The sequence below is a fragment of the Copadichromis virginalis genome, linkage group LG8 (genome assembly GCF_057382275.1).
Source record: "Copadichromis virginalis isolate Kocher_CV1m ecotype Utaka linkage group LG8, C_Virginalis_male_GT1.1, whole genome shotgun sequence".
Lineage (NCBI taxonomy): Eukaryota > Metazoa > Chordata > Actinopteri > Cichliformes > Cichlidae > Copadichromis > Copadichromis virginalis.
This window is the reverse complement of record NC_140625.1, coordinates 1185379-1207175: the sequence shown is the minus strand read 5'-3', so window position 1 is coordinate 1207175 and position 21797 is coordinate 1185379. Positions and strand designations below refer to the sequence as shown.

Here is a 21797-nt window from a genome sequence, read left to right as displayed (position 1 = left end):
GAACAGGTACTGGAGTTGGAGAGCTGAGCTCAGGAGCAGTAACGGACACTGGGAAAACCAAGTTAGTGGAGCCAAACACAGTTTTAGCAAACAAAGACTTTTGGCGGACTGGTTTTAGCAACTCTGCTGTACTTAAGTTGCTCAAGTTAGAATTAGCAGTTTTTAAAACAGTGATTGTACAGATGGATCCAGGCATAGCAAACTCGGAGTCTGTAATTCTTGGCTCAGAAGGAGCAGTTACAGAGATAGGAGCATTTTCATAGACTGTTTCTAAATATGCAGGCTGGTGAGCAACACAGTCCAGGAGTGAAGAAACACCATCCACAGTCTCATACTCAGCAGGTACAGGGGTAGGGGAGTTAACACAGGTGGTGTCTGGAGTAACTGGGTGCAAAACTAACTCTGGAATATTCAATCTGAGCTCCCCTATCAGTTTACTCATGACGGACGGTAACTTGTTTCCCTTAACAACCGTGATTGAATGCACAGTCTTAGTGTTTTCAAAACCGCGGCCCAATCGAGTCCCATAAAAGGCAGACTCGCGCTCCCGGGCATGCCGAGCCTCCTGCCTTCTCTTCTCGTTAGGAAAGGTGGAGTCTGCACCCTGCCGATTCCATAGGGAGTTTGCTGGGTCCATGACTTTTTGCGTCGTACTGTCACTAACTAGCTGTGTGGAGGCAGATGAGGACCCAAACGCAAAACTCACAGCGACAGGAGCTGAACTCAAAATAACTGCTTTATTGCAGGCTTTACAAAGAAACAGAACTAAACTGGCAAAACTAAACTAAGGCCCGAGGGAACACAGAAAGGCACACAGGTTCGGGGAGGAGACATTGACAGGGCAACACTGAACTGAGGGAGACATGCACATAAATACACAGAGGGTTAACGAGAGAAGTGGGAGCACACAGGAAACACAGCTGACACAGATAATCATAACGAGACACAGCAGGAGTAACGCAACACTGACAGGAGACTGTCAAAGTAAAACAGGAAGTACACAGAGGTCCAAAGTAACAGTGGAGCTGTTCTCATCGAGACAGGAGAGCACTGGCATAGCGGGCTGGGGAAACATGGAATAAACCACATCAGTCCAGCTCTGAGGTCTTTACACTGGCTGCCTGTCCGTCAGAGGATAGACTTTAAAGTTCTGATGCTGGTCTATAAAGCTCTGAATGGTTTAGTGACCCAGTATGAACCTTTCAGATCCCTCAGGTCATCTGGATCCGGTTTTTTATCAGTTCTCAGAGTCAGAACCAGACATGGAGAAGCTGCATTCAGCTTTTATGCTCCTTATATCTGGCACAAACTCCCAGAAAGCCTCAGATCAGCTGAAACACTCAGTTTATTTAAATCCAGGTTGAAGACTCACCTGTTCTCAGCTGCATTTGAATAAAACACCAAATCTGCACTGTTTTACTTTTAAGCTAAATTTCAAAACTTACATTTTAACTACTGATTTTATCTACTGTTCCTTTTTTTCCATTTTAAATCATCCATCCATCCATCCATCATCAATTCGCTACCGCTTATCCTTTTCAGGGTCGCGGGGGGTGCTGGAGCCAATCCCAGCTGTCATAGGGCGAGAGGCGGGGTACACCCTGGAGAGGTCGCCAGTCTGTCGCAGGGCTAACACACAAGGACAGACAACCATTCACACTCACATTCACTTGTTACATCCTTTGCAGGAGGTCTCTGCTCTCCAGGAGTTCACTATGCAGGTGGGGGAGAAATCTAGCAGAGGTGGGTGTCTATTGTCTTATGTAGTATGGAGTTGACTGAATGCTGGTGTGGTTGTAGTTTCCTCTGCGGTGGGGTCGGGTGGGCCACCCCGGGCTCTGTGGGGCTTGGCGGTGCTGCTACTGTGGGCCCCGGTCCGGATGGGCCCAGGCCCTCTGCCCTTGATGGATTCCAGGGAATTGGGGTGCCTACTGGAGTCAGTGGGGGAGCTGGCCCCAGGGAGCGGGCACTTTGCCCCCACCCCCCCTCGGTGATCACAGTGGCGGACACAGGAAAAAAGGTTCCGCTGGTCCCTGAGAGCCTTTTGAAAAGGCGAAAGGCCTGGGTGACCAGGGCTGAGAAGTACCACAACGAAAACAGGCAGATGTACAGGCGTGAGATATGAATGGGCCATATGGCTCGCAAAGTGGGAATCTTCTATGTGCCAGCTGAGCCCAAACTGGCCTTTGTCATCAGAGGCATCAATGGCGTGAGCCCCAAGTTCTGTACCAGATCTAAAATGGTGTCTTTGTCAAGCTGAACAAGGCTTCAATCAACATGCTCAGAATTGCAGAGCCTCACATTGCTTGGGGAAGTCTGTGCGCGAGCTCGTCCACAAACGTGGCTACAGCAAGATCAGGAAACAGCACATTGCCCTCACAGACAACGCTGTCTGTCTTGTCTGTGAGGGCTGCTACTGGAGGACCAGGGTTTGGTGTTCCTTCCCTCCCCATCCCCAACTGCCTCCCTCTTCCTGCTCCATCACACCCCCACACATGCAGGACCTTGAGGTACAGGTTTGTCACTGAGGTGCAGGGTTGGCATTCCTCCTCTGTCCCCTTCTGGCCACCTGTGCCTCAACTTAGCCATCCCCATTACTCAAACTCTCAAGACACATACATATAGGGCCTTGGGGTTGGGCACACTAAACAGCGTCCAGAGGACAATCTGTGTATTTAACCTCACCTCTGGACCCACTTTTAAATGCATGTAGACATTGAGGGTTTTCGGGAGGCGCTGTGCTGACACCTGCTGCTCTTTAGCAGAAAGCACCATGCCCTCCAGCACGCAGCAGCACCACCACATCTGAACGGGCAGAGGAAAGGATGGGGTCTTCCCACCTCCATTCTCTGTTTGCCATTGGGGGGAGGGGGCCAGGATGAGGAGTTGGCCGTCTGGTTGGGGATGCGGGCCCTCCCTGCTGCTGCAGGACCAGGGTCGGTCTGCTTGTCTCCAACCCAAGGGAAAAGGGCAGCATCTCCTGGGTCTGGGGGTTGATCCCCCCCCCCCCCCCTGGGCGCGAGGGTACCTGGACCCCGGGTATAGAGTATGTTTGGGGAGTGTGAGTGTGTGTACAGTGTCCATTTCTGTGTGTCTCCATGATGGGCGAGTAGGGATGGGTATCGAAAACCGGTTCTTGTTGAGAACCGGTTCCCACTGTTTCAATTCCTTGGAATCGTTTGCCATTTTTGCAAACGATTCCCTTATCGATTCCAGTCGCCCCGAATGACGTCACCACGTTGCGGAGCGTCATTTACCTGGCAGGAAACACGGCGCCTAAGCGGCTCAAACGCTCAAAAGTTTGATTATACTTTATGAGAACCGATGACAACAGGGCAACTTGCAAAGTAGATATTTCATTTAAGGGAGGAAACACTACGAATATGCAAAAGCATTTGCTCACAAAACACGCGATGACACGCGTTTTTAATTCCGCTCCGGACTCGTGACTCTCAACCCAGCAGCAGCGCTAACGTTTGCACGTCCTCTCCCGTTAATGCGGCAGGTAAATAATCAACTAACAGTGCATATTATGTTAGCGCAATCTGCCTTATTACAAGACCTGCCATTACTGTACATGTAGGTGACCATGATGAGAGAGACAGACAGAGTCTGGCTCAGATGCTGGCAGTTCTCGCTGCAGTCTACCGGTAGCATCTCCTTTCAGGCCAGGATAGACTAATGTCACCGAGCAGTGTCTAAGTTTGTGGTAAAAGGCTTGCACCCATTTGCCACAGCAGATGCCCCCGATTTTTGGTAAGTGAATGTGTTTAATTGTGGGCAGGGACATTACTGGATATTCTTGTGTAATTGCCACAGAACAATTTATGTTATACTTTGTTATTGCTACAGAAGAATGTTGCAGCTTTAAGGCAGGGATGACTCCTGGAGTTGCTTTCTCACTGCATATGCTTTATTTCACAATCAGATCGATTCGATAACAAAAACATACAGCAGCTCCTCTCCTACTCCTAGCCCTTCGCTGCGGTGGAAAAAAGAACGACTTCAATCCCCTTCAAGGAACATACGTACAAAATAGTTTTCCTGATACACCAATGGGGCGTTCAATGCCATCTTGTAAATATGAGTACTCTGGCAGAGTAACAGTTCAAATGAAAAATACACAAGAACAAACAAGCAAACAAAAAAAGAAGTGTGGGGTACCTTTGAACCAATGAACAAAGTATAACAATTTATACTTTTTAACATAACCCGACCCCGTCAATATGTGATATGTCTCACAAGAATATTTATTTTATTATTTTACATTTACAATTTTTTTTCCTGGGGACCCTGTGACACCCCATTGAAGAGCCGTAGGCTGGATCTCTCAAGATCTCACTGTTGGGTTTGTAAGGCCATGTTACTCCTAAATTTCTATCTTGTTCAAAGAGAAGATATAAAACAAAGCTCTGAGCTAATCGACCTTAGTGTTCTCCTTTTAAAAAAAAAAAAAAAGAATCGATAAAGAATCGAATCGTTAAACAGAATCGAAAATGGAATCGGAATCGTTAAAATCTTATCGATACCCATCCCTATGGGCGAGTGCTGGATATTTGTATATGTGTGCATGAGGTGGGAATGCATGTCTGTGTCTGTGTATCAGGTCAGTCTTAGACTGCATCTCTTTGGGAACATCTCAGGCACCCCCCCCCAGGTGTGGGGGCCTATCTCCCCCCACCACACTCCCTGCCAGTGGCTGATGCCTTCAACTGTCGGTGCGTTGGTGGCTCTCGGTGTCCGGGGCTGGGCGCTCAGGTGCTCACTCCTGGTGGCTGCCTGGTGGGGCTTGGCTTGGCACCCCCCCTTGAACCTCAGGCTTCTGGGTCTGGAGCTCGTTCCACTCTGGCCCAGCTGGCTGCCAGCAGAGCCTGCGGGCACGTCACCGCCTGTGGGCACGTTGCTGCAGCCGCCTGCACTTTTGCACTTCTGCACTGTGGCTGCTGGGTGATCCCGATCTGGGGCTCTCCTTAACTCTTTTCTAGGTGGGTGGTGTGGCTGCCCCTTCGGTGGTCCTCCGTGGGCTCTCGGGCCTGGATCTCCTGCATGCCTGCTTCATTTCTTGGGAGGCAGGGCTATGGCTCCCCACAAAGCAGGCTCATGTTCCAAATAGATGTTGAAGAGGTTGTTAAGACTCTGTGACCCATCATCCATGTTTGCTGAAGCTGTTCAAATTTAGCTGCATTACTGGGTGTAGTTTAGTCAAAAGTGAGGTGTAATTGAAGATATTTAACAGGATATTTTTCAATGAGCCAACGTAAGTGTTTAATTTCTATGACAAATGGATTAGTGTTTGTGTTTACCATGTTTCACTCTTAACAGTACAGACTTGAAATTCACTTGCTGAATTTCAGGGGGAAAAAAATCCATATATTTGACATATTTCATTGTTATCCCAGAATTATCTTGTTGTAATATCAGGATCTTTGTCAGTCATTAACTGCTCCCATAAACAGTTGTGCTGTTAACAGCCATCACTTGACCCGGCTGTGTTACCTAATTATATGTAGCGAGTAAAAGCCACCGAGTAGCCACTAAGGGCCTCTATACTACTTGTGCAAACTTTCAGGCCCAAAGCTCTTACAGGAACGAGCCCAGAATAAACGGGACAAGAGGGTCAATATCAGTCAGATACGTTAAAATTTATTATTTTAAAATAACACAAAGCGTTTGCAAAAGGCCTAAAACATCAAAATGGGAAAGGTCACTAATGACCACAAGATAGTCTTATTGGTGCAACCTGCAAGCAATGCAGCCATCACCTGTGGGCTTGCTCTACCCCGGTGGTCCCAGATGCTCGTTGCTTTAAAAGAAACAAATCCACCCCAAATAAATACGAGCCCAACAGAACACTTATTGCATGCACTAAGTGTTTTCGTTCAGGCAATAATCGATGGCACTAAAATCACTCTTAATAAAACTTATTCACCGCAAATCCACATGGAGCACCTCTAAAAAGACCTACTTCCCCTAAGGTAAGAGCCCAGCTCTGGGATTGCACATTGCCTGACTAATATTGCACCAGCCCAGTAGAAATAAAAACAAACCCGGCATAAAAAACTGTTTTAAAAGGTGACCCTACTAAAACCAAAAACGCAACAAAAAGGAGGAGGAAAAAACAGTGACAAATTCACATGTGCAGCCTGCCCTCCAGCAGACAACTGTGTTTGCTGCACACCTGTCTTATCTTGGCTTATCTTCTAAAATCACTACTCGAACCTCTGCTGTAGACAAACAACTGTTTGTGTAGAAGACAATTAAAACTTCTCAGGCTCTTCACCTACTCACACAACCATTGTTTATAGCCGCTTGTCAGTGCAAATGAAGAGCACCTGCTGCTACTTCCTCTTTTATACCCTCCATTGGGTCCCCTGGGTCCTAAAGCCTTCCCATTACATATAGACCACCTTCAGAGTTTTTCCTTCTCTCCCCCCTTTTCGCTTATCATGTCTGTACATCACTCTGTATTTAATTATTAGTTACTTTTCATCTCTGGCTCTCTTGCAGAGTAAGTCCTTTGTCCTGTCTCCCTCCCCTGATCCCCAACTGGTCACAGCCTTCCTGAGGTCTGCTCAAAGTTTTTTCCTGTTAAAGGAAGTTTTTCCCACAAATGTTGCCAAGAGCTTGTTCATATAGAGTAGCCTGCTTGTTGGTGTTTTCTCTGTATTAGTGTAGGGCTTTTACCTTAACATTTAAAGTGCTTTGAGGCGACTGTTGTTATGATTTGGCACTATGTAAATAAAACTGATTTGAACTGAACTGAAATGAACAATAAATACAAACCTGGCAAAAAAGCATTTCTTTAATACACTTTGTATAAAATATTAGCCCGTTTCTTTGATCTGTTTCATATAGATAAACAAAACATTATCACCAAAGGGTGCTCTACATATCCAACACTCTAAGCTAAGCTAAGCTCCTCTTTATTGATGATCATCTGTAAAATTGAGAGTTTGACCACAGTGTCCAATGTGGTCAAAAGAACAATACTGCCATAAACTTGCCAAGTTATTGCTACCACTGTGAGCCCAGGACACACACACAAAAGAGATTCTTAATGTTCTGCCCTCACTTCACTCAGCACTTGGCCTTCATGCATCTTTAAACTCCACCCCGCACACACACACACACACACACACACACACACACACACACACACACACACCCTCTCTCCTTTTCTCTCTGCTACCTTCAGCACTTCTCTTTCATTGTTTCATTGATCGCTCAGGTTTAGCTGACATCATTGTTCCATCTCTTTCTTTTTATTTCTTTCATTGTGCATCAAATCATTATATTCTTGTTTGTGTTTTGCCCACCAAAAGAATTTGAAAGGAAATTATAATCCAGCACAACAAAACACGAGAGGAGAAGTCTAACTGCAGGATGCTTCCAGTTACCAGAACCATTTCCAATGTAACCTAATAAAAATATGAGTAACAGATGCATCTATAAACTGGACAGAGAGGGCGTCTTTGGAGTGTCACACGTTAACCAGCTGCTGCTTCCCAATTTGCAAAAGAAACAAAAAAAAGAACATCTATGTATTTTTTCTGTTTTTCACCAATAAAATGATTGAAATAATTATTTTGCCACCCTGACCACCCGATGCCTTGTTTACCTCTTGACCACTTGCAGCAGGGACACTCTTAGATTGCTCCTTTTGGTCCCACGGTCCTTCTTGTGGACTCAGTGTCTTCAATGTCAAACTGACACAACTTTAAGAATTATGGTATTATGAGAAATACCAGTTTTCACTGAAAGAGTCAGTGTCAACACTTTGACAGAGCTATGCTAGGCAGCCTAGACCTCATGAGGACATCAGAGGGTGAGATGGAGCTGGAGGACTATGCATCTACTGCCTAATCTCCAAAGGTGTGCATGATGTCATCACACATAAGAAGCTAACCATCTACCCAAACCAGAAACCCTGGCTGAGGTCAGCTCTCTGCTGAAAGATAGGGAAGCTTCATTCGGGTGATGCACTGGCCTCGGCCAACTGGAATGCAATCTGCATTGGAGATTTTGTTGCATCTTTGTGAGCTGCATGGATACTCAGAGAGTACATGAGTTACTATATGCACCATGTGTCAGCAGCAGTGTTGGGTAATGCGTTACTGTAATTAAATTACTTTTCCACTGAAAAAGTAGAGTAACTAATTACTGTTCATTTTTAGGTATTTTAATTACAGTTACTTACATTACATTGTAAAATAATTAAACTCGCTGAATATCATTATTTAATTTCATTAATTTGTCTTCTAAACGTAGAAGTAAACTCTGCTGCTTTAACATCGTTGCAGTGCAGGTGCGCGTCATTTCTGAAACAAGCAGACAAGAATATTAAAGTAATATGTAAGCTATGTCCTGGGGAGAAAAAACTATTGCTATTAATAGCACGAGTAATCTACTGAAGCGCCTGACACAGAGCATAGACGAACACTTCTGAGCGATCCTTGTTCATCATCCATGGATAACACCGCGGCAACTCCCGCTAAGCAGCAAAACCTGGTTTTACTTCAGCAGCACAGAAAGCGTCTGAAGGTGAGCTTAAAAAATTACTGCAGGCTACATTGTGGAAGAGATGCTACCGCTGCGTACTGAGTCTCTGTCTTTTAAAAAAATTATTTATTATTTAAAGAGTTTAATTTCTATTGTTCGCCCACTCAAGGTTTATAGGAATTTGAAGTATTTAGTTAAATTACTTATTTAGTAATTAAGTTACTTTTCTGACACAGTAATTAGATAAGTATTTTAAATACAATATTGAGTAAGTAATATGTAATTAGGAATTAATTACTTTTTTAAAGTAACTTACCCAACACTGGTCAGCAGTTTGAGAGACATCTTCACTGTTGTGTAAGATTGGGTGATTTCTGTTTTTTATTTATGTTTGTATCTTTTTTTCTAAATTTCTAATCTACACATAACACTACAAGTTTTGAACTTCGTATATTATCAGTTTGGAGACGCCAAAGCTTAAGTTTATAATTACTTATGGAAATGTCATCCATGTCCACATTCTTCATATGAAAAAATACATCATGGGGAAAAAAGAAAAGACGGTTCAAATGAGGATAATGTTATTTTGTCATGGTCCTGGGCCATGTGGGCCCAGTATTCTTAGTTTCTTGTATTTTTGTATTTCGTTCCTTATTTAGGCCATGTTTCCTAAGTTGTCCTGTTGTGGTGTTCCTTATTTGACTTCCCCTTGTGACTTTTATCCCCTGTGTGCCCCTCTATGTATCTGTGAGCCCTCATCTCCCCTCCTTGTTTCATTCCATGTTTCCCCAGCCCACTATGCCCGTGCTCTCTCTCTCCTCCTGTTTGCACCTGTGTACTTCCTGTTTTACTTTGACAGTCTCCCGTCAGTGTTGTTTACTCCTGCCATGTCTTGTTATGTTTATCTGTGTCAGCTGTGTTCCCATGTGTGGCCACTTCCCCTGATCATCCCTCTTGTGTATTTAGTCTCTGTGTTTCATGTAGTCTGTGTCGCGTCGTCTGTGTTACCACCCCGTGTTCCGTATCTCCTGCCATAGCTTTTTCTTAGTTTATGTCCAGTTTAGGTTTTCTGTTTGAACTATTACCCTTATACTGCCCTCGCTCTGGTTTGTTCTGTTATCAGCCATAATAAAAGGCTCGCTTTTGTTTAATCCACTCCTGCATCTTCGCTTGTGTTCGCGTCTGGGTCCAACACACACATTCCCACACGGTCTATCTCCACGGACCGTGACATATTTAGGATGAAGCTTATGTGTATGCATGTAAAACATGTAGTCACTGTCTGTTTCCCAAGTGTCTGTTGGCTAATCAAAACTTGCTTCCACTTTCCCATGCTCGCTGTGACATGACTGGTCTAGTCCGGTCATCTTCTTCTCTTCTCCATGTGCTCGTCTAACATTCTCCATCACAGATGCTTTTGTGCCTCCTCCCCATCTCCGCCATGTTACTCAGGGCTCCTGCTGTTGTTAGAAAGAATGTTTAATTCCTTCTAATGATCTCTCCTTATTGAACTGATAACAGCTCTTTACATTAAGTTGAATATAAATTTCCAAATTAATGTTAATCTGTCTAATGCTTGTGATACAGTTTAATGTAGTTTCGTTTTTAGCAGCATCCTCTTGTTCAGTGTGGTGCAGGCACTCGGGATTTTTTGTGTGTGACTTTTTTGCCCTGCTGACCTGCAGAAATGCACCTTGTTAGTGGTCTGGAGCTTTTGTTTTACAAATATAACACTGCATTTTCCTGTCTGTTCCTCTCCAAAACTAACACACACTGACAGAGAGCTGGTGTTGTCTCACCCTCCGTGTAACTAGATAATATGGAACTTGTCCTCTGTAGTGGAAATGCAGTCTGAGTGCTCAGTGACAGCAGATAAATACTACATAATCCCATTCAGTTATTTACATAGTGCCAAATCACAACAACAGTTGCATCAAGGTGCTTTATACTTTATACGCTTGAGTTCATTGTGAAACCTGGCCCCACCTTATCATGCGAATTCCTGAGGTCAGATGGCCCAGGATGTGAGTGGGCGTTAAGGCGTCTGGGAAGGGATCTCAAAACTGGATTATAGATGGCAGAGAGTTGGTGTCGTAAACCCCGCCTCTGTTCAAAGATGGTCGCTCACAGTGGACATAGATGCTTCTTTCACTCCTCTTTCAAACCATCTGTCCTCTCTGTCCAAAATGTGAACATTGGCATCCTCGAAAGAGTGTCCTTTATCCTTAAGATGCAGATGGACTGCTGAGTCTTGTCCTGTGGAGGTGGCTCTTCTGTGTTGTGCCATGCGCTTGTGAAGTGGCTGTTTAGTCTCTCCAATGTAGAGGTCTGGGCATTCCTCGCTGCACTGTACAGCATACACCACATTGTTAAGTCTGTGTTTTGGCGTTTTGTCTTTCGGGTGAACCAGTTTTTGTCTGAGCGTGTTGCTGGGTCTGAAATGCACTAGGATGTCGTGCTTGGGACTCTCCACCATTTGACCTTAGAACTGAAGAAGCTTCTCGGATGAGAGGTGAAACGTCTTCAAGCAACTTAAAGAAGTCCAGACGCTTTTCTTTGCAAGCTCCTTTGACTACGATGACCTGGATGACTGAGAACCTTCACAGACATCCTTTGAAATTCTTTTTAAAAGTCATTTTAAAGACCTTCCTTCAACGTCCCAGAGCATCTCAAGCTGTCACTGCATATTAGAAAGGATCTGTTTGTTTTAATGCAGATTGTTGAGTCTACAAAGGTTTAGCAGTCTTACCTCTAACATCAGTCCTATTTTTTAATTTAATTACATTTTGTTTATATAGCAGTATATTTACTGGCAAACAAATGTGGCTAATTTGTGGAATGTTGTGTGTTTTCTTTGCAGCATCCAGAGGACGTGGCACAGACCGAGGGTTCGCAGCAGCTCCACCTGCAGCCCAGCGATTCATTAGAGAAGCAGCAACCCAAGAGGTTACATGTCTCTAACATCCCTTTCCGCTTCCGGGACCCTGACCTCCGGCAAATGTTTGGGGTGAGATGAGACACAATGACACGCAATAATTTATGTGCCACTGTGCACTTAAAAGCAGTCACTGCTTTTAAAGAACATCAGCAAATACAGTCAGGAAAAGATAAATCTATGTGTCTGTTTATGTATAGCTATAATTAAAAAACAGAAGTTAACCGTAGTCTACAGACTGAATTTTAATAGAAATTTACAATGCATTATTTACATTGGGTAAACATGAACATTTTCATGTGGCTTGTTGAATAATTTAAACACCCAGCTGCCTACCTCTGAATATTTGGTACGAGAGCGTTGCATCTATTTCCATTCCAAAGGCCACTGACAACAGAATAGGTACACTATAACCATCAGCATGGTCTTACACTGGAAACACACAAAGAAAACAATGTGCTTGCATTAGCATTAGCATCACACACACCTTAGAATAGAATAGCATAGAATAGCTTTTTTATTGTCACTGTTACTAGAACAATGAAAGGCAGTTTTGGCATTTCTCCATGTGTGTGAAGTACACAATAGCACAAGTATTTACACATCTTAGTATTTCATATCAAGCAAAGAACTGGTTTCTATGAACGTTTAGAACACTGAGGACATCAGCATAAGCACACAGTCATACAAAAAACTAATCAAAGGCAACAGGTCATTAAAAACAGTCAGTGGCACGCTAACGCTTCATTGTGTTGTGTGTATTCAGTTACTACAGTCATGGAGTGTGTCCCTGCTGTGTTCCTGGCAAAGATGTTGTGAGTGGGCTACGATCATTTGTACTGCAGGTTTTTCCATCAGTTAAGCGAATTCTGATGATCCACTTTTTTGTTCGTAGATCTACTATAAAGTCCACCAGGGGGCGCCCTACTGTAAGGTCTTGGTTGAAGTGCACTCTCTGTATTGAGCTTTCCTTCCTGCTGTCTTCCCTCAGTTCACATGACACGTTTAGAAAATATCGCTCACTATTATCAATTATTAATATTTGTTCTCCTTGGATAAACTCCTGTGTGTGGCATCACGCTGACTGCCTCATCAAAGGCTGTGCCTTTTTCAAATAAAAAAGCGACGTCATGAGAAGTGAAACATGCGGTGTTCTAACATTGTAGCACGCAGCAGTAACAATGGTTGTGCATTGGGTATGTCTTTGGTGTTCTGGGTTTAACAATAAAAATTAATATTCTCTTATGTCCTCTGGTGCCAAATACAAAGTTCTCTCAAGCAATGGAATTACAACTGAGGTTTTTACTAAGAGTCAAGTCAATTCACAGACTATAGATTTACTGATATAAATCCACCATTACCATTAAATATCGTATGATTTCCCCTCTCTGACACATCTACTAACTTCCACATTTCTCTGGTGGAGTTCAATATCTGCTCAAAGTCGGTACAGCCCACAGGCCTCGTCATGTACAAGGCTTTTGTGGGCTGATGAAGAGTTGATGAAAGGGTCCATCAGTTGATATAAATAATGGGATTCCTCAACTAGGGAATTTATCCTCATTAGGTGTATAAAGTGTGACATCTTCATTTTGTGTGCGTCTAAAAGAGTGTAATCTTGAAAAGAAGTGGCACTGTGAACTTTCTCCCACTCACTTAGTGAGGTCTCCAAGGCACTAAACACTTCAACATAATTAAGTAGTGACAGCATCTGATAGAGGCAAAGAAGGAATTGTGAGAAAGAAAGAAACACGAATGTGGAAGCCGAAGAGGGGGATTAGAAGAGACAGACAATTTGTTAGTTCCCACTACAATCAGTGATGCTCAGAGGTCATCCAGCCTCGTTAAGAGCAGGACAGGAAGCACAGCAACAACTGTTTCCAAGTGCCTCCTTCTTCTTCTGGAAGTAGGTTTCGCTGAAAAATTCTCTTCTACAAAATATAATGCAAAGTGTATGACATACAATTTTATACAAGTACTGGGAAGGTACATATTAAAAAGAAATAAATTCAAGCAGGTACATACATCTTATGGGGCGGGGACGGGGAGGGGGACTACAAAGTAATGTCTCTGCATACGTTTGATGTATTTGTTTTGTTTTTTTAGGTCATGACAGAAATTTTTTATAGCTGTATAGTTGGTTAAAATGATGTACAGCAGGAAAGTGTGATGCACCTTCTGGTACTAATGTAACCGTATATCTTAACAGCTATGTGAACTAAATTACAGATGATTCACAAATTGACGAGTCAGACTTTGCTGAGATCATTTCAGCTAATTTTACTCCTTTTTTGTCTTTGTGAAATGGAAACATTGTCAGTAATGCAGAAATACAATTTCCAAATAACTTGTTTTGCTACTTCAGAATGTCTGTTTTGATGAATGATGTTTTCTGCATTAAGGATGTAACGAGTTGTCAGGGAACCATCCCAGCACTGACAACAGACTCTCTTACACATGGTCACACCATTTCTTTATTTTTAGTGTCAATGTTTTAGCTTCAGGGGTTGTTGGTTATAAAGCAGTGTCACTGCAGTAGGAGTAACTCAGGTTTCACTTCAGTGGGTTCCTCCATTCACTTTAATGGAAATCACAAACAACTGGTTCAGTCTTTCATTACGGTCTTCTAGTCTAACACCAAAATGCAAACAAATACGATAGTTGGAGCATTACACCAAATGAAATTGCATCTGTGTAAAACCCGTTAGAGGAAAGTCATACGAGAACATTACACAGAGGCTTATAAACGAGTTCAAACAGAGGTGAGACAGACACAAGCTGAATCTCTGCATATGTGAATAACACAATACTAAAGAACAACACGCCTTCCTCTGGTTGTTGTGTATAGTTTCAGCAATATAGTCAGAGTCAAGGAGAAAAAACTTTGGTTTTAGAAAAGGACAAACTGGGTTCATTACCCTGGCTTATTTGAGTTGAATTCATAATTAGAAAAACACATTGAAGGGAAATTACCAGGCTGGGTTTTTTTAATGGTAGAATGATAATTGGTATTCACAGCGCCACTTTTTTTTTCAGTTCTCTCATTCTCAAGATGTGAGTGAAATCTGTATTCCAGGACTGCACCTCTATTGATTTCCTGCACTCAAAACTTACAACAAACATTTACCTACGCAGCTATTAGAAGGAAGCCGTCCTGTATTTACCACATGTCAGTATCTGTTGTTATTGGGCATCCAAGAATTTGTCATAATTTCAGATGCATGGAACCAAAAAGCATGCAGGCTGTGCAGCACTTGCAGGAGGATACTGTTCATTTACCCACATGTAGAATGAAACTTGACAAGCTGATGCAGCATTGCTGTTACCCCCTGAGCCTCAGCTGTGTTTAATTAATAAGCAGGCACTTAGTGAGCCAGCCGCAAGAGGGTCCTTACTGTCACGTTTCCCAGGGGTAGGGGTCCTAAATGAGTCATTAGATACTCAGCAGACACACACAGGCTTTTTATACACACAAACACTTGTGATCTGCATTACCAGTGTGTGTCTGCGGTTGCAGTGAGCACTGGGGGCTGGGTTTTGTGCTAATGGAGTTTTAATGACATCTACTCCTGTCTAATCACCTGTTCTGAAGGCTTTCAACATCCAGGTAGCACAGAGCCCCCGGCAAGGGAATTCTTTTTAATGCCTCTTGTTCATGGCTACAGTCTCATTTGCCTATCCAATTATTCCATAAAGCTCCTCTCAAACCGGCTCTGCCTCTGAGGAAACGTGGTGTGATTATAATCTGCAAATCTGCTAATTCCCATCAACATATCAGTGTAGCAGTGGAGTCATTTGATCTGAGTGGGTAGTTAGAAAGCCTGGGCTTTACTATTGCTGGGCCTAACAGTGGAGAGAGTGTGTTTATGTTGATTAAGACAATTAGAGTGATTAGAAAGAAGGGGGCACTGATATACACCATTTCATTTACTACAGAGACTTGACTCATCAGATATGTTACATTTTTGGTGCCATACGCAGGATGTTCTTAGCATTTTTTTTCGGGGCTAAAGAGCTTACAGATAAAAGGTTTTCTAAATTAGTTTCCACTGATGCTGTTCACAATATTTCAGAGTTAAGAATAATGCCAAGAATAATGTTGGGTGTAATGCGTTACTAAGTAACGTGTTACTGTAGTTAAATTACTTTTCCACTGAAAAAGTAGAGTAACTAATTACTGTTCATTTTTAGGTATTTTAATTACAGTTACTTACAATGTACTTGCGTTACATTTTAAAATAATAAACTCGCTGAATATCATTATTTAATTTCAATAATTTATCTTCTAAATCAGGGGTCGGCAACCCTAGGCACGCGAAGGGTTAACTGATGGCACGACCATAGCTGGACTGGCCATCGGGCATTTGCTCGGTGGGCCGATGATTTTTTATTTATTTTTTGTAACGGTATAAACAATCAAAGGTGGTGGATTGGCCAGATGCTGGCCAGTGTATAAAAATAACTCAGTTGTTTGGTGGTGGCTGTGGCGGAGCTTCCACAGATTCAGTAACATTAGCAAGTGGTGGAGGCCAGTGGGTGGATGAGAGAAAGAGGAGGCAAGAGGGGAGGCAAGAGGAGAGACCCGAGGCAGCTACCGGTCCGAGTGTCAGGTGAACTGAACTTCAGGTAAGAAGTTATGACCTGCAGTCTATCTGGGCCAGATATAAAGTTTAGGTGTAGTTTTATTTTTGTTGTGCTGACTATTTACAGTCAGTTACAATACCTCGTACTGCGTGCTAGCTAGCATGAACTTTATTTTATTCATAAGTTAGTAGAGTTGCCAACCGTCCCCTAAAAAACGGAATGGTCTCGTATTCAGAGAAAATATTACACGTTTCGTATTGAGGTGAAAAGGAACAGTTTGTCCCGGACTTCAGCTACAATGAAAAAGACACAAAGCTGGATTTATTCTGTGTTTGCTGCACAGCTGTTCTTCTCCTCTCATTCTCTCCTGTTTCTCCTTCAATCATGAAACTGATCAATGATCAGCTGATCGGCTCTCTTGTTTGTTTATCGCCCACTTTGCGCCAGAAAGAGGAAACCAGCGGATGTCGCGCTAAACAACAGCAGCACGTTTAAGCTTGATCAGCTGTTGTTAGACTTTATTTAATATTAGTTGCTAGTATCAGCTGATGTTTGCTGGAGCCACAGCTGTAAAGCTGCTGGTCATGATGTCGGTTTGGATATGTGGTGAGAGGGAAACATGAAGATGAAACCAGGAGATGTTCTTACTGAATCATCAGAGCTGAACAGGTGATGGAGAAACAGGTTTACCTTTTAGGTGACATGGATGAGTTGAAGTTATGAACTGTTTCTGAGAGACAAATAACACCAGGATCCTTTTCTAAGCAGCTGACAGCTGGTAACTGTGCAGGGGCGGATCTAGCAAAGTTTTGCTAGGGGGGCAGGTAGGGCATTAAAAGGGAGAGGGGGGCACAAAGAAATACTTTCTTATTCTCATTTAAAATGTCTCGCTGTTATTAAATAATTATCTAAATCTTACAACCAAAGTTTTTATCTGATGTAAAATGTATAGATATCATACATATATACCAACAAGACAGTGTACATCCCTGTCACCACAGCGTTTTCATTCAAAGGCTTTGTGGCTTTAATACCTGGTGGGCCGGTCTCTAGTCAAAATGAGAAGGTGCATTAAAAAATAAATGGCCGGGCCAGCGGTGCACATCGCAAATTAGCTCGCATAGACACATTAGTTGTGCCACTTCTTAATGATGGTATCTTAGCTAACAACCCCAACTACCAGATTCAACTTGTAATTGGCTAAAAATAACTTCACCTACTGGTGAGAGGGACGTTGCTAGCTGGCAGTTTTTTCAAGCGATGTTGAAATTTCCACATTCAGACACTTCAAATGCTTCAGGAGCTGTCCGCTCAGCACAGCATCAGTACCGCATTTCATTCAAAAACTTGAGATAGAATTCACAATGTGTTTTCAGAACTTTCAGGTGTTTGAACCAATGTTTTCTTTTCTGATCGCTGATAGCTGCCAACATCTGCGAACAAATATAATTCTATAAAGTTCTTCTATATAGTGTGTAACTGTTAATATAGAGCGTTATTAAATTTATTGCTAATGCAGTCATATGGCACACTGACTTCTGAGGAAATTTTAGATGGCACTCGTCATCAGAAAGGTTGCCGACACCTGCTCTAAATGTAGAAGTAAACTCTACCGCTTTAACATCGCTGTAGTGCAGATGCGCGTCATTTCGCGCCAGTTTGCTGCATAGTCGTATTCTAAAGCGGAAGATGTCGGACTCGCCTGGTGCGTGTGGCTGTTTTATGAAATGGACATATTCCCGTCTCTTCACTTTTCTGAAACAAGCAGACAAGAATATTAAAGTAATATCTAAGATATGTCCTGGGGAGAAAAAACTAACTGCTGTTAATAGCACGAGTAATCTACTGAAGCGCCTGACACAGAGCATAGACGAACACTTCTGAGTGATCCTTGTTCATCATCCATCCAAGTAAGGTGGCGCGGCCACATCCAGACACCTCCCTGACCGCTCCGCTCCGACTATCCACTTTTCTTGTTTTTTACTTATTTTTTGCTCTAGTTTACATTCCAAAATCCTCTAGTCTTATAGTCTACGACCGCAGATCACTTGTAAACATCGTTGACAAGGTTGCACATCTAATCTTGGACACTTTTAAACCCGACCCATCCTGGCCACCAGAGATACTACGCGGCGCGGAGAACAACAAAGGACGGGCCGCTCATCCGAGGCGTAGAACAAAGAAGCGCCGGGGGAAACGCACTGGCATTAGGAACAGACTAAGACAGCAGGCGCATCGCGCACCACTTCCCAGTATCCTACTGGCCAACATACAATCCATGGAGAACAAGCTCGATGACCTAAGAGCAAGAGTCACCTTCCAACGTGACATGAGGGACTGCAACATTCTGTGCTTCACGGAGACATGGCTGACCCCCACTGTGTCGGACCAGGCCGTAACTCTGTCGGATTCATTTTTTGTACTCCGCACGGACAGAACGGCAGAGTCAAAACCAAAGGTGGAGGAGTGTGTTTCATGGTAAACAGAAAGTGCTGTGATGCCAGGAGCATTTCTGCTCTCTGCAGCGGCTGCTCGCCACATCTTGAGTTCCTGAGCATTAAGTGCCGCCCTTTCTATCTGCCCTGTGAGTTCACCTCGGTCATCGCCACGGCGGTCTACATCCCACCCCAAGCGGACACAGGTATGGCTTTGTCCGAACTACATGATGTCCTGAGTTCGTTTCAAAACAAGGACCCAGGCGCAGCCCTCATTGTAGCAGGAGACTTTAATAAAGCGAACCTCAGACAAGTCATGCCAAACTTTTACCAGCATGTCTCGTGTCCAACGGGAGGGGATCGGATTTTGGATCACTGCTACACGCCATACAAGCAGGGCTACAAAGCTGTCTCACACCCGGCTTTTGGGAAGTCTGACCACAACGCCATCTTCCTCATTCCCCAGTATAAACAAAACATATGGAGGGAAGAAGTAACCACGAGGGACGTGAAACGGTGGACTGCCCAATCAGAAGCTACCTTACAGGACGCACTCAACGACGTCGACTGGGACATGTTCAGAGCATGCGCAGTCGACAACGAGTTTACGGAAGTAGCAGTATGCTTCGTCAATATGCTAGTGGAGGAGATTATCCCCACTGCGAGAGTCACCACATTCCCAAACCAGAAACAGTGGATGGACAGATCGATCCGCACTGCAGTGAATGCCAGGACCCCCACCTACAACGCGGGTCTCTCCACTGGCGATATGAGCACCTACAAAGCGGCCTCATACGGCGTGCGACACGTCTGTACCGGGAGCGTGTGGAGTCCCGCTTCCACCAGGGCAACACAGGGAGTATGTGGCACGGACTACGCACCATTACGGACTACAAAGCCAGGGACACTGCGCCGATCAACGCCGACTCTGCATTCACCAACGAGCTGAATCAGTTGAGAGATGAGATAGCCTTTATTTGTCAGTTGCAGGTCTTTTGCCCACAACCGAGATGACAGACCTTGCCGACCGTGCATACAATACAAACATCACATTGGGGAGACAGGTCAGGCTAGGTAGCAAGGAAAAAAACATCGAAATGTGCAACACAAAAGGATAATACAGGAATGCACAGGTATCAACACACCATAACACAATAAACACAGACAAGCAACATGGGAAAGTGTTCCAGTGTGTACATCTGATCTGGGACCGCTGCAATCTTTCGACTGCGCCTCCAGCTGACCCGATGTCCACATCAGAGGGGAGGTGGAGGGCCCAGACTTCTCGTTAAGGGGTGACAAGCAGCCACCAGGAGTGAGCCGGTGTGTACTCGGGCGCCCACCCCCGGACACAAAGAACCACCAACGCACCGATGTCTGAGGGCGTCTGACACTGGCAGGGGGAGTGGTGGGGGAGATAGGCCTCCATACCTTGGAGGACCTGAGATGTCCCCAGAGAGGTGGCGTCTGATACCCAACCTGACATATAGACACAGACATACAGGCACACACAGACACAAACATCCATTCCCACCCTCATACTCTCACATGCACTTACTCAACACTCACCCAACGTGGAGACAGACATAAAGAGACATTGTACACACAATCACACTCCCCAAGCGTACTCTAAGCCCCGGGACAAAGGGCTGGTCCGGACGGGCCTAATCTGAGAAACATTTTGTAGAAGACGTTTTGTACCTTCGTAGCAGACGGAAGGGCCAGCCGGCCCATCACTGGGTTCAGGACCTCCTGGATGGCGAAGGGGCCAAGAGACCGAGGGGTCAGTTTCTTTGGGAATGTGTCTGCTGGAGAGCAACACCTGCTGGCCGACCTGATAGTCCAGGGCGGGAGTGCGACGGCGATCTGCCAATGCCTTGTTCCGCTCAGCTGTTCTCAGGAGCGCCGCTCGGGCAGCCCGCCAGACCCAACGACAGCATCTCAGATGGCGCTGGAGAGAGGGGACAGCCAGCTCTCCCTCAAAGATGGAGAGGAGGGGGAGTTGGTTCCCCAGGCAGGCGCGACAACGCATCGGGCTTAGTATTCCTAGAACCGGGCCTGTAAGTAATGGAGAAGTGGAAACGAGTAAAAAATAAGGCTCACCTGGCTTGTCGTACGTTGAAGCGCTTGGCTGCCCAGAGATACGCCAGGTTTTTATGGTCCGTCCACACCACGAAAGGCTGCTCAGTGCCCTCCAGCCAATGCCGCCATTCCTTGAGAGACAACTTGATGGCGAGCAACTCCCGGTCACCCACATCATAATTTCTCTCAGCTGGCGACAACCTACGGGAGAAGAAGGCACAGGGATGTAGCTTGCCTTCGACCTGTTGGGTGAGAACCGCCCCCATGCCTGAATCGGACGCGTCCACCTGCACGATGAATGGCCGACTGAGGTCCGCCTGGACGAGGACCAGAGCCGAGGAAAACAGGTGCTTGAGTCGATCAAATGCTTGCTGGGCTGCGGAGGACCACTGGAAGGACAACTTAGGAGAAGTGAGGTTGGTTAGAAGAAGGGCTACCTTGCTGAAATCCCCGATAAAGTGGCAGTAGAACTTGGCGAAGCCCAAGAACCTCTGCAACTGCCCATGAACCTCTGCAACTCCCTGCGGGTCTTGGGAATGGGCCATTCCACGACAGCTTTGACCTTGGCCGGGTCAGCCCGTAAGCGCCCCTGTTCCACAATGAAACACAGCAAAACAGTGTGATTATTTACAGTGAAATAGACAGATAAGCCCGACAATCCACTCCAAAGTGCAATTTTCCAATAGTGCCCGTCCTTTGCTCCCAGTGTGTTCAGTGCGGTAACTCCGTTAGTGTGTGCTCCCCAACTCGCTTCTCCGCTCGACTCTCCTAGAGGAAGAAGGAAACATCCACAATTAGCCACATGCTAGCCGAATGCCACAATCACACGTCTCGCACAGACTATACCAGTTAGGAGTAATAATCCCAAGTCGACTGTCGCTGCGAGCCCTGGTTAAATACCTCTGTCTGGCCAGGTTGACGATTACCGACAGCTGGTCAGGTAATCAGCTGCAGGTGGGCCGGCAACAGCGAGGAGGGACTCCTGATGACGACAGTCGCCAGATCACGCCTTTCCCACGGCGCGCACTTCCGTAAACAGCCCCGAGAACCGGGGGGAGAGAGAGAGAAGCAAGACAGAAACACGCAAAAATAAAAACAAGCAAGGTCGTCCGGAAAGGACCGTCCAACCGTGACAGATCCTTACATTTGACCATTTTTCCTGCATCTATGCATCAAAAATTTTACCTTATCCCTGTATATATCCCACCCACTAAGGTGCCATGATGAAGACATAAACAGTGTTATTCATTTCAACTGTCAGT

The 21797-nt window shown here is 44.8% G+C and overlaps 1 protein-coding gene across 6 annotated transcripts in view; it reads left to right on the top strand.

The window, feature by feature from the left end:
- Window positions 1-21797, top strand: part of LOC146702481 (RNA binding protein fox-1 homolog 3-like) — a 611273-nt gene that overhangs the window by 511500 nt on the left and 77976 nt on the right. For all 6 annotated transcript variants that reach the window (XM_085465383.1, XM_085465384.1, XM_085465381.1 and 3 more), the window contains one exon: window positions 11360-11506. In XM_085465383.1, the coding sequence (XP_085321509.1) occupies window positions 11360-11506 (147 nt within the window). The remainder of the gene's footprint in view (window positions 1-11359; window positions 11507-21797) is intronic.